This window comes from Bacillus rossius, chromosome 14, assembly GCF_032445375.1.
Source record: "Bacillus rossius redtenbacheri isolate Brsri chromosome 14, Brsri_v3, whole genome shotgun sequence".
Taxonomy (NCBI): domain Eukaryota; kingdom Metazoa; phylum Arthropoda; class Insecta; order Phasmatodea; family Bacillidae; genus Bacillus; species Bacillus rossius.
Window position 1 is genome coordinate 20,675,781 of NC_086341.1, and position 14,006 is coordinate 20,689,786.

The 14,006-nt window shown below is 36.6% G+C and overlaps 1 protein-coding gene across 1 annotated transcript in view; it reads left to right on the forward strand.

Moving 5' to 3' along the window:
• The window catches only part of LOC134538707 (histidine ammonia-lyase-like), a 58,554-nt gene that overhangs the window by 30,389 nt on the left and 14,159 nt on the right, over nucleotides 1-14,006 (forward strand). Inside the window, exons 11-14 of the mRNA XM_063380146.1 lie at nucleotides 3,955-4,094; nucleotides 6,621-6,765; nucleotides 8,236-8,322; nucleotides 10,702-10,814. Coding sequence (XP_063236216.1) covers nucleotides 3,955-4,094; nucleotides 6,621-6,765; nucleotides 8,236-8,322; nucleotides 10,702-10,814 — 485 coding nt within the window. The remainder of the gene's footprint in view (nucleotides 1-3,954; nucleotides 4,095-6,620; nucleotides 6,766-8,235; nucleotides 8,323-10,701; nucleotides 10,815-14,006) is intronic.

The window sequence follows — 14,006 nt, forward strand, 5'->3', positions numbered from 1 at the left end:
TCCAGGGTTGCCGATCACACCGTGGTTGCTCGATTTGTTACAAACATTTTCGAGAACCATTACTTCGAGAATTTTATTCGTCGAAAAAAAAATCTACAAATAATTACTTTGGAAATTTTTCCCACGGAGCTTACTGTCAAAATTGTTCGATCATTATTCATATTAAATTTTAACTTATCATACAAGAAGTAAATTATCGGTTGTGTGTCTGGCTTCTCTCTCTCTCTCTCTCTCTCTGACATCGAGCGCCCCACTCCCGAGTCTGTCAGAAAAGGATGGCACCGTGTTGGTAAAGACTGATTCATGTAACTTGTCTCAAAAGTAGTATCTCGAAAACAGCACCATTGGTGCCAGTTTCCCAACTGAACATTGCAAAGCATTACAACGAACACACCCACACATGAAGTTTTTGGCAGCGTAGAGTTGAAAGTTGGGATACGTAGACCACCGATAATATTTTTGACAAATGTCAGATTTGAATCAAGTTACACGGCATATGCTAAATTTGCATTTGTTTCTGTGCACAATCGCTTTACACGTGTGGTCTGAAGTGATTTTTATGTAGTAGAATATGGTAGTTATTTTGAAAAATATTAATTTTGTTTGTGAAATTATTTTATTTTTGGTGATAAACGGGTGCTAGGTCAGTGACCCTTGCTTCTTCATATTAAATAATTTACGAGGAACATTGTTTACTAACTGTCATGGGATCTTTGTTATGTTTACGAATTCCCTCGTAAATCTATCTGCACTGATTTTACTTTGAGACTTAGTGGGTCCCATGTAAAACTATATCTCCAACCAGTCACCAACCAAAAGCTAATAAGTAAATTGAAGACCTCGTGAATGCAAAAAAAAAATGGTTTTACTAGCAATTCAACATGCTTTATCCTGTTTCCAGCTCAAGTGGAATACGAATAAATTGCGGATAATAATTTGATAGTGTTGACGTATAATTGTGAAACACAAAATTTGCAACGCTATCAATATCGAAAACACGCTTCGATAACATAAAAAATTACACATAATAAACTATATAAGCTTTGTGTTGAAGTTCATATCCTAATGCGTGCAATCCCTTCACAAAAAATCTGGCTGAAAAATTCAGGAGTCTAAAGTGCGCTGCGTAGAAGGTAATTAATCAAAGCGTTCTCAGTAATCATGACTAAATGAGGCCAAGTTCTGCATGTCTGGAACCGTTAACCGTTTTGCTTGAGAAAGTTCTGAAGAGATTCTGCCAGGCGGGAATAATGCATAAACACAGTTAAGGATAACAACCCTAAAAAGCATCCCTAATAAGTAATGAAATGTTAAAAGTCCGCTTAGCTTACAGCCTTCAGGGGCAATTAGTGTTATTTACGGCGCACACAGTCGAAACGTCCAACGCACAAGCCTGACATGGAAGAGGAAGTAGGGGGGGGGGGGGCAAGTGTTCAGTCAACATCCATACCCCGTAACTTCCCAGTTCGCATGGGACACAGTTCAGTAGTTTTATTTATAAAGTCAAAATTATAGGATACTGCGCAGCCCTTAGTTAAGGCAATATGCAAGGCCTAGCCAGGAATAATATTCCGCAGTCCTCTAAAATGACCTGAACATGTGAATAAATTGAAACACGCAACTTAAGGAACACTGCACTATAGATCGTTTCCTCGCGAGGCGAGTGAAATGCTAGTAGAAGCTCCCAAAATAAAAGTTACTGCAAATGGGACTCGCCAAAAATAAAACGGCCACCCAAAAGGTTGCTACAGTTAATGCAAGAAGCTCAAGATACACTCGGAGAAGTTCTGACAGGGTAAATTACTCAGCTGAAACAGTGATTAAGTCATCAAAGGAGCATTTGCAAATGATTCTTAAGGGGAGAGCTTTTTCAAGCTTCAAAATGTCTGAACTTACTTTGAATTTTAAATCTAAAACACCATCTTGATAAATATTAACAAAACCTTCAAACATCGTACATAAAAATAACATCAGTTTGGCAAAAATATAAACTAACAGAATAGCTCACATAAAGTAACTAGCGCTAAAAAGTTATTATCAACGATAACAGAATAACAGATTTTCATTTATTCCATAAATGCTGGTCTAATTTATAACTGGAAAAAACTAGATATAAAAATATACATTAAAATATAATAATTTTTGACTTACGAAATAAGGATGTTAGGTTAATTACCAAGCATCACTCACATCTTAGGCGATAGTATTTAAAGACAAGAGGACTGTCAAGACATCTAAGTGGGAAACTGTTACCCTGATGATGGCGACAGTAATATCGACCGAAACGTTGGCAAGCTCTTTACACTTGACACGGCTTGAAAACCCAAAAACAAAGTAACGCATGTCTTGCTAAATAAGCTTACTTAAACTAACTGTATTAAATAAGAAACTATAGACACAATAAACCATTACTATGCACAATTAATAGCAACAATTAAAATGTGGACTTATCACATGTTCAAAAAATATAGTTATATCATACATTATTAGAAAACAATATTAGTGATAAATCAATTATAAAAATCTTAAATCATAAATAAATTAAAATTAAAATATTTTAAGTATTGTCTTCTAACTTCAATATCATCATTTGTTGTCCATAAATGTTATTGACTTTATATTTTTTTTGATATGTATATTTTTCTATATAAATAATGCAATCCTTTGTTCATCATATGTATTCGGCTATACTATTCGTTGATGTATTTTTTTTTTGTTCTGTCTGCTGTAGTCCCTTCACGTATGTTGTGCCTGCCTGATTGTGGTACCTACCTGCATTTTTTGCCTGCTAGTAGTTACTACTACTTTGTCCTTTGCGTGTACGTGTAGGCCGTTCCCACCTCAAAAATTTCCCAAAGGTCGGTGGGCATTTTACGAATAATAATAATTAAAAAAAACTCCAGCGAGTTATCGAGAAAATTCACGTGTTCTCATTTTGCAAATACACTTGGACATAGAATCATTCCATTCGCAGAGGAAAAAAATTTCACTCAAACCAGTTAACACTACGAAGTTTTTCCCTTCTTTGGCCGTCCGCCGTGGACACGGCAGCTCTTGATTTTATATGGCAATGCAGGGTACCTGCCACTTCTTTTCTCTCGTCTTCATAGATGTATCCTGTTGGCCTGGTAGCGTGAAACAGCAAAAAAAAAAAAAAAAAAAAAAAAAAAAAAAAAAGTCTCGCCCACGTAAAGAGAAAAAGCATTATGAACACGACAAAATAATCCCAAGATTTACTTGATGTAAGCTTTTGGACATACGCCGTTGCTTAGCACATGTATGTCTGTAGAAGAAAACTACAAAAAAAAAAAACACACACACACAAATGACAAAAAACACGAATCAAGCAAAAAATTGCTGTTGTCAGGATATAAACACCACACAATACTCCACAACAGGAATATGGTCGACAAACAAAGATAAACAAAAGAAAAATGGACTAACAGAACGAAAAAAAAACCCCACAAATGATGTCAGCACAAATATACCGAACCCAAAAAATTCAGCACAACAGTTGAAACGAGACAAAAACACAGCAAAACGAAAAGACGAAACAAACACAATAGTTTAAAAAAAAAAAGAGAAACGAAAAAAAAACCACATATGATGACAGCACAAAAATATTGAACCCAAAAAAATTCACCACAACAGTCAAAACGAGACAAAAACACGACCAAACGAAAAGACGAAACAAACACAACAGTTTTTCTAAAACAGAAACAGTAGTTTTCTTCTACAGACATACATGTGCTAAGCAATGGCGTTATGTCCAAAAGCTTACATCAAGTCATACACTCCCATTGCACAAATCTTTCAAAGATAAAATCCCAAGATTATTTATAAAAGTTCGTGATTTTTTCTGGATTATTTCCCCAGTCATGTGATGTTCCCGCCACTCTGCAGACGCCCTGTTGGCGGTCAGGGGGAGGAAGCTGACACGCGCCTGTGTTGCAGAGAGCCACCGGTTCTGCAACCGCGTGCAGGACGCCTACACGCTGCGCTGCTGCCCGCAGGTGCACGGCATCGTGCACGACACCATCAAGTTCGTGGACGGCGTGATCAGCATCGAGATCAACAGCTGCACCGACAACCCCGTATCCTTGCAGGCACTTCGTCCCCATACTCCCTGCTGCGGCCGGGGACGATGTTCCGCCCGCAGTCTGTCTCGCGCTTTCGAGGCCCGACCACGCTGTAATATCTTCGCTTCCAGAACCTTACAATACGTTATATATACACACACATATATATATAACACGATGTTGGTATGCATGACGTTGATAAACTCCGACACCGTCATGGAAGTTGGCACATCGAAGTGTTTTTGACGTGACAACGTCTAACAAATCGATGAACGCCGGCTGAACGCACGAAGAAGTGTCCCGTTACGCACATTTTCCCGTTACACGGTGTCCAGTTACGCTGTGTCCCGTTACGCTCATTGTACGCTTGCGCCGCATCTATCTCTCTTCCACTCGATTGGAACAACCATCGATTTGACTTTTTCGAGGCACACTTGAAACACTCCCATTCGTTTCCTACTTTTCCTATCATCGTCTTATCCTTAACAGAATAACACAGATTGGAAGAAGTTAAATAGCAAACATGCATAAAAGTTATAGTTAAAATAATCTCTTCGTTAAAGTAATAAACATATTTGAATTAATGAGTGCAAATAAAAGTAAATTTATCAATTAAATTGTAGATTTCATTTCACTCCTTCGTTGTATCCATACAAAATAGTGATAATTCAATAAAAATGAATCAATTTTATTCATAAAAGTATGCAATAATTTCATCAATATTTTTTTATGACGTTGCCACGTTAAACTATCGTCCGTGAACCGACTTTACAGGCAACCAAATTTTTTGACGGAGGTTTTTTTGTAACTCTCCGCTAGATGGCGCTGCAGCGCATAAAATTCTAAAAACTGTTCAACCGATCGCCTTGGGTAAAAAGAAAACCGTAGCTAATGGACGTAAAAACAGCAATTGTGTGTAATTTCTCTGTGTGTCCACCACACTCTAGTGTAGCGCATATCCACTTTGTGTTAACTCGCAGACAATATAATCAACTCGTGTTCAACCCGGTAAACGCCGGGTGCTGCAGCTAGTACTACTATAAAACTGCAATTAAACTGTAGTTTCACTGTTAGTTTGTTTGAGGTTGACGTAAAAACTACTGGACCGATTTTAACGAAACTTCCTGAGTTTGAATGCTTGTGATCTGACTTTAAAAAAAAATTGGCGTGTATTATATCTCGTTACGATGACGGAAATCGGAGATAAAACAATACAATAATAGATGTGTTCCTGTTTGTTTGTATATTTGTTTGTTCGAGCATCACGCAAAAACTACCGTACCGATTTTGATGAAACATTTAGTGCATAGAATCTTATGATTATACGTAAATACTGGCGTATATTTTATCTCCTTACCATGACGAGAGCTGGAGACGTATAACAAACTAAATTTTTTTACCAACCAAGTGTAACCGATATAAGGTGAGCTCCCATTCCAAGTTCATTCACGTTAAAATATGACAGTTTTGGGCGGCCCTTGAACTGTATGCCACGAGGGCGGGGCTGTGATATACCATAAAATATATTACCAAGATTTGATGAAATTTCGCCATTTAATTGATGAATATTTTTTTTTTTTTCGTTTTCATGGCTATGGGCTTTCGCTTGGCGTGATTAATCCGCATATATTTCTTCCGTGAACATCACAGGACATACGCAGCCTATATATATTAAGAAAAAATATCTTTGTAATAGTTAATCTTTCATGAAATACTTTCTGTTATCATTTATAGTTATAAAAAGAAATAATTATAACTTAAAAAAAGGTGAAATACTGGCATTTAAACTGAGATAATTCTGCAGTTAACATCAAAAGCAAGTAAAAGCGCAGTTGAACGAAATAATTTCGTGATGAAATTTTTACTGTTAAAAAACTTAACTGTTGAACCGACTCCATAAGGTGTTAAGGTTTAATTTTTTAGTAAGTATTTACAGCCTAATTTAATTCGTTTTTTTATTATCTGTATTGCTGTGAAATAAGCGGTAGTTTAGATTTGCGTGGTAAGTCATTTTTGTGATGGTAAGGGACCGGAAAAATTCGCGGGTCCAATGACCTGCAGGATGAACTCCATAGTTATGCGTACTCTCGGTCAAATGCCACTCACCCATTGGCTGCTGTCTTGTGAGATGTCCCAACGTTGCAGCATATGGTTCGATAAAGCTTTGGTTGGGTGTTTCTCATCGGCCCAGAGTCATCCAGGTGAGTTGTGAGCCAATGGCAGAGGCAGCACTGAGGTATAACTATTTGTATTTTAGCTATCGCGAAATGAATTCGCGAATTTTCCCGGTCTCTAGTAATGGTTAATATTGGGGGAAATAAAAATATCCAACATTTAAGACTATGAGACCGACATACGAAAAATCACGGTTTTTTTTTTTTTTTTTTTGATGTGCTGTTGCTGCTCGCGCGCGGAAAGGTCCGCCGGTGGTGTCTCGAGGGAAAGAGCGAGAGAGAGAGAGAGAAAGAGAGGGAGAGGGAGAGAGAGAGAGGGAGAGGGAGAGAGAGAGGGAGAGAGTTGTTTCTCCTGAGCGCGCCGCAGATAGTGTTCGCGGACCGCGGGGAGATTATCTCGGCGGGCAACTTCCACGGCGAGTACCCGGCCAAGGCGCTGGACTACCTGGCGGTCGGCGTGCACGAGCTGGCGTCCATGAGCGAGCGACGCACCGAGCGACTCGTCAACCCAGGTGAGGCACGGCGAGGCACGGCGAGGCACGGCGAGGCACGCACATTCACGCGCGCGTCGCTCTGCGCAACACACTCATCAAAAGTTTTACTCATCCCAGAGTTACAACCTCTTTTCACGTGGAAAGAAAAACAAACAAACATGGGAAGCCTTTTTTTTTTACACAAACGCCCGATCGTGCATCTTCGGTTTATTTTTGTTCATTAGTAAAAGGTAAGGTTAGCTACATTATAAATACTTCAAAACATTGTGGACGGTTGATTTGGTTAGGATAGCTACATTAAAGATACTGTGAAATCATGTAAACGGTTTTCCTAGCCCTGGATAGCTACATATTAAAAAGGTTATTTGCTAAGCAACCATAAAATGATTTTACAGTATTTTTAATGTAGCTATACTTACCTATTATAACCAACCATCCACAATGTTTTAAAGTATTTATAATGCAGCTAACCTATCCTTATCGACCACAAAATTTAATGCCACACCGCTTTATACAATGAGATAGAACTGAGAAAAAAGCTAGCATGAACTTCGGGGAACTTCGGGTGTGGCTCTCTCGTCTGTGATTAAAGGCTTCCCATATTAAATATAAACGCCTTTTTGGTCGAAAAAATATTTTCGTATTTCCGACTGCTTCGTTTTGTATATTAACTTTTGAATGTACGAGTATGTGTTTTCTGTCGTTACGAAAACTTAAAAAAAAAAAAAAGACAAGGAAGAGACTTTAAGTGCAGCCATCTTGTGGCAATCGCATCTACCATTTGGTTCGCCGAGTCACAGGATTACCTCATATCGTTCCAGCCCGCCAACAGAAATGCAACTAACGTTTCTTCAACACTGATGCTTCCTATTTTTCGCTGTATTGGGAATGTATGAACTGGTTGTTCACGTGAACGAAGATCGTGTGTATTCCCAGTAAGTGTTGGTGCAACGTTTTGGAGTGGTGATCATTATAGCGTTCTCGGGCTGAGATCATTGGATCGCGGATCAAAGAGCAGGACGGTGCAGCTGGCCGTAACACAAACACGTACACCCCTGAGACAGAAGCGGCTTCAGGATTTAATCCTGGATAGGTCCGGACTGTACCGCAGGGGCGTATTATTAGTCAACAAAATACACTTTAGTATCTATAAAGGTCAACAAATTAATTCTTAGGATTTAACTTGTATTAATATGAAGTGCATATCACAAACATAACTCTTAAGTTAATGTAAAAAAAAAATGTTACAAATCTGCAGACGAACGTATAGTTTCATTTCAAGTTCGTAATGAAAATAAGATTTATTTTTCTTGTAGTTTTCAAAATGAACCAAATGTTTAATGTGAATTGTGTATTTTTGTAAAAAAGTTTTATTTTTTATTTTCAATTTTGAACATGTTGGGTAGTCCCGGGCCTTAACCGCTGTAGCCGCCACTGCCTGAGCAGTTAACTGTGCGTCTGTGTTGTTCATCTCTGGCTCGTCCACAGCCCTGAGCGAGCTCCCAGCGTTCCTGGTCAAGGACGGGGGCCTCAACTCGGGCTTCATGCTGGCTCACTGCACGGCTGCGTCCTTGGGTGAGTTGGACCACGCTCACCCGCGTGGCACGGCGAGCGTGTCTGAGAGCGCTGCGTCTCGCTAAACAGGAACTCTTACATTGCACTGGACCCCAGTGCAGTTGCACAGGACCAACAACAATTCTTGAGAACAATAGGAAACTTAATGTAATAGTTTAAGGCTCTTGCGTTCTTCTTGAGAACACTAGGAAACTTAATGTACATAGTTTAAGGCTCTTGCGTTCTTCTTGAGAACACTAGGTATCTTAATGTAATAGTTTAAGGCTCTTGCGTTCTTCTTGAGAACACTAGGAAACTAATGTTATAGTTTAAGGCTCTTGCGTTCTGGCAGGAATCGCTTCTTAACCGCAATAAATCTAAAAAAAAAAAGACAATTAATGGGTTTTGATTTATATTTGGCAAATGTTATTAAAAAAAAGCAAATTAAAGGTGATAAGAAAATATTCTCTGAACTGCTGTCCATTTTTAGTAATTATGAGTTTGAAAACCAATCACCGTATTCTTGCAAATGATACATTTTTGCTAATTAAAGGTTTTTCCAAGTATACAAAAAATCATGAAAACTTCATTATTACAAAAACCTTTTAACAAACTTTAATCATCCTGTAGTAAAGATATCCATTTTTCTATTTTTTAAAAACAAATAATGTCAAAAACTAATAATTATTAAATAGTTACTTAAGAATGTACACATGATACTTCATTTCTGCCAGACGTTTATAACCAAAACATCATACATTTTTTTCTACTGATGGTCTTCAAATTTTGATAGGACCTGTACATCGTGTTCCAAAGGTCACTCGCAATACGCTGGTGCGCACTAAGTGCTGTTATTTCCTCACTGGCTTCAGCGTTGATGCTGTTATTCAGTGCAATGGGGTTGGACATCATGGAAGTAAATAATGAGAAATTTTTAGCGGTTTTGTGAGTTTTCACAATATTATAATGAAAGTTCAGAAGACGAAGAGAGTATAACGTGAGTTTTAAAACAAATGAAAGTTTAATAAAATTGACCTAAAGTAGAAAACTATATTGATGTATTTATTCTTCTTTTTAGTGAACAAACCATCCTGTGTAATGTACTTTCGGCACTTAATAATTCAGCTTTTAGTGCAACAAAAAAAAAACATGGAACTCGTTTAATGCAGTCGCGTGATAGTTGCATTTTTAGGGTCTTCAGTACGCACCGAGTTCAGTGGATCTGAAGACGCAGAGTTCGAGAGTTTCCAAATACCATTGTTTTGCGTGGTATATTTTAAGGCCCCCAACACACAATCAGTCCTTAACATACAGTTCCGGATTTATTAGTGAGAACTGAACAGTTGGAACTGTATGTACGTGAGCAAGTTACTGTGGAGTGATCAGTCGGAACTGATGGACTGACGAGCTGATAGCTTTTCATCGAATCGGACTGTGGGCTCGAGATACTTAAGTCCTAACTGCCGTGTGTGGGAACAAGCGTCTCCCCAGACCAAACTGCCAGTCCAGACAATCAGTCCAACAACTGAGTGTTGTGGAAGAAATCTTTGGTTATACTCTTTGGTTGCTTATGATATTTTTCCCCCCCACATTTTTCTAACTAAAAATGCAATTTCAAATGAAATATCCAACGTTTCTTCCGTATTATACAATGAAATGATACATTCAACAAGCAACAGCAACCAATAGACTGATCGTGTGTGGGAAAGTCTTCAGTTCGGACTGGTCAGTTCTGTCAGAGCAGTCCGAACTGGGAGATGGACTGCTCGTGTGTGGATGGGCCTTAACTCACCGCGCTGAGATCCGCAGCATGCACGCAGGTTCACTGCCTCGTAGTTACATTCTGCTTGATGTTTGGTGCGGACTTGTCAGAGTGTAAATCGGTGCCGAATCAGCAAATTTGAAGTTAAATGTTTCGTTAAATATCTGAAATGGAGGTCGTAACATTTTGATTACTGCCTCTGAAGACCATAAAACACGTGAACGAGTTTTCCAGCATTCTCTAGACGTGTGTAAAATCTGACCTCAGCAACGATCAAACTAACGTGTTCTCACATAGTAAATTCACTTATAACACGAAACATGGAAAATAAATTCAATGTAGAATTCTTAAAAATAACGCCGATACACGCAAATTGTGTTTTTCAACTACATTTCAGGACGCGAATCACACGTAGTTTCAGTACCCGCCGCTAGAATTCGCTGCCGGAGCAGCTGCGTCGATTACCGAATCAATGGATTTGCAGAGCGGAATTTGGGCTGTGTAATGAAAAAGGCTCCGATGAAAGCGAACATGTCTTTACCTTTGGCTTTGCGAAGCTGGGTTCTCGTCCTCCGCCACAGATGGCAGCAGATGCCGCGTGTCGAGAGTGGACTAAAGTGGACCGGGGCGTGTTGCAGTGTCGGAGAACAAAGTGCTGTGCCACCCGTCATCCGTGGACTCGCTCAGCACCAGCGCCGGCACGGAGGATCACGTGTCCATGGGCTGCTTCGCCGCCAGGAAGTGCCTGCAGGTGCGGCTTAACCCATTTGCATCCACTCACTTTAAGCCTGACATACCATGCAATCCATAAACTGTTTTTTTAAATATATTACAATTATTAAAGTAATTTTCTATTTTCATTACATTTTTATTCTTTGAAAAAGAATTTAATAAATGGTTTAAGTTTCACAATAATTAATATTTACTATGACAATACTAGGTATTCTGAAGGGTTATTTTCAAGGTATTCCCAAGTTATAAGGTTTTAAATATTTTACCAAAAAGAAAAATAATTTAATGAAACTTGGGCATACAATTACATGTTTTTATATATTATATTTGTCATAAATATTATTATGTACATACCTATATATGAACCGTATACATATATGTATATACATAGCCTACATATAGGGTACATATCTATTATTGCAAGTATTCAATTTTGATGCAAAAATACATTTATTTCTGTATATTAGCATGTAAGCATTTACATGCATGCACATATATGTTTCCGTCCCGGGTCAGTTTGTTACTTTGTGCCTACTTGAAACACTGCTAAGCTCGCAGACAATTTCCGAGTGACAGAACTTCCCCAACATCATGTATTAATCTATGCATTGCGTAATTAGTTACCAAAGTTTGCAATTTAAACACGTTTGTGAAATAACGTATTAAAAAACATTCTTTGACGTGATGACGTCTTATAAATCGATGAACGCCGGCTGCACGCACGAAAAAATTGTCACGTACCGCCTGAGCCGAGCGTGCAAGAACCGGCCAACCACCGTGCGAGAAAATCTTCTATAATATCAAACAGGTTAAGGCGGTCTTTTTTTAACTAATTGTTCGTGAATATATTAAAAAAAATTATTTAAATTAAATTTTCAAAAACTGTAAATAATATTTGAAAATTAAAAAGTATGCAATTTCTCATCAAGGTTTTCTTATGACGTTATCACGTAAAATTATCGTCCGTAAACCTTTTTTTTCTTTTGGTTAGGTTTCAAAGTAGTATATGCTAATGGATTTTTACGACAAATTTTTATTTTCTTTCAGAAAATATTATATTTTACTTGTCTCTCAAAATCACGACAGTGTAAAGAATTAAAAAAGGCCTGGGTAAAAATTAGATAAATTTTATGAAATAATTTGAAAACATGTTACCTAAATATCAGTTAGTTATTCCATTTTATTACATTATTAGATACTCTACAAAAACTTTAAAAATGTAATTTTGAAGATAATAAATTCATTCGCTCAAAAAGTATTCAAATTGGACAGTATTTAACGTAAATATAATTACCTGGAACTGGATATGGCCATTGAGGTGTCCTAGTGTGTCGAGATTTGTACGGAAAAATTAACAACTAAAAGGAAAATTTAGTGCTTACATAGTCAAACGTTTGTAGGAATTTTCAGGAAATAAAAATTACGATGTGAAAACCCAACCCAACCTGGAGCGTGCAGCAGAGCCTTAATTTTGGAGCAACGATATTTGAGTATGTTAACCTGCACGGCAGTATCAAATAGCAGGTTGCCTAACAGGTCAGGTGTATTCCGTTTTCCGTTAAACACCGCATTGTCTGGCAGCATAAAATGTGAAATGGATGGATGTAAGTTTTTTTTTTTGTGTGGGATTTACGTTTTAGTTAAAAAAATTAAGCTGACTCATAGATGGGTGTCTCATGTGAATACAACCCCCTGTTCTGGAAAAGTTAAAGATTTATGTGGTTTCTATATTTTGAATCAGAGGCTAAGTTAGAGGTGGATACATGAAATGGATTATTTTTAACGAAACTTAAGAAAAAAACACTTAATGTAAAAGTTTTGTAAAAAATTCAAAGCTAATTGAATTAAATAAAATTACCAACCGTAGACTAAAATTTCAAACATTATTATAAAAAAATGTCTTTAAACTCTTAAATACTTACAAAAGAAATGTTAAATTTACAAATAATTTAAAAAAAATATTGGTTTCTCAAAATTTAAATTGTAAAAATAGCGTCCTACGAACTAAAACTAATCACGAATTATTTTCTTTGTACTTTTTTCCTTCAGTTTTAGTGCAGGGAGGACCAAAGGAAATAAAATAGATTATATTGAAAGTTAAAATATTTTATTTTTTTATTTAAATGATAACAGGAATTCAGCTTAGCTTTGTTATTCCCCGTGAAAATGATTAAATAAGTTATCAGTACGCGAGTATTTATTAGTTTACAATGCAGTCTAGCAAACTTGAGAAATCTGGAATTCACTTACGTCAGTCATTTATTCCTACGACTAAAAAAATTTCAATTTAATGGGAGCAATAAGAACAGAAAGACACATTCTTAGTTTCTACAGTTTTTTTGCAATAAAATTGTTGTTTTCGTGTAATATTGAATATTTGAGGCAGAGAGCACACACTAAGTGGTTTACACATATGATCTATTTACATTATTTTTACAGTTATAGGAATTCCCAATATTTAATTCAAACATTAAAACGTAATAACTTATATCGCAAAAATAATTGTAGCAATAATTTATTATTTACTTCAGACAATTCAGTAAATTGTAGAATAAATTTTGCCAATAAATTTTGAAATTGTTATGGTAGAAAATCTGTTGTAAAACAATGGTATCTAGCCGTGAGTGTGATTTACACATTATTTTCCTACTCACCAGATATTAATAAATAGAGTTTAATTGTTTATTGCTTTGTTGACAGCAAGAAAATGGTTCAATAGAATTTTAAAGTGTTAAAATTACAGTGAAATGTCTTTAAGCCAGTTAGTTCGAGACTACGCCCATGTCAGAACTGTTTTAACGGTAATGCCAAGTTGTATATTGTTGGATGCGAAATGTAAACAGTCATAAAAAACAGAAACACTGTATTCAAATGAAAACCTACAGTAACGATTGAGTGGAAAAAAGGGCGTGTACTTACGTATATACGCACGTTATAAGTTATAATTACTTGGCGTAATAGTCAGTACTCAACATTAATATAAACACGTGTACTAAATTAAATTTAGTAGAAAAGCTAGATAAATTTTAATTAATTCTGAAAATCATATATTGATGTTTAATCTAATTTATTAATTTTACTTATTTAAAAATTATAATGAAAAAAATTATAAATCAAAGAAATTATACATACGGGAACATAACATCTTTTATATAAATAAACCTAAAAATATACGTATAAAGTTTATGAACCCAATTAATATAACTTAAAT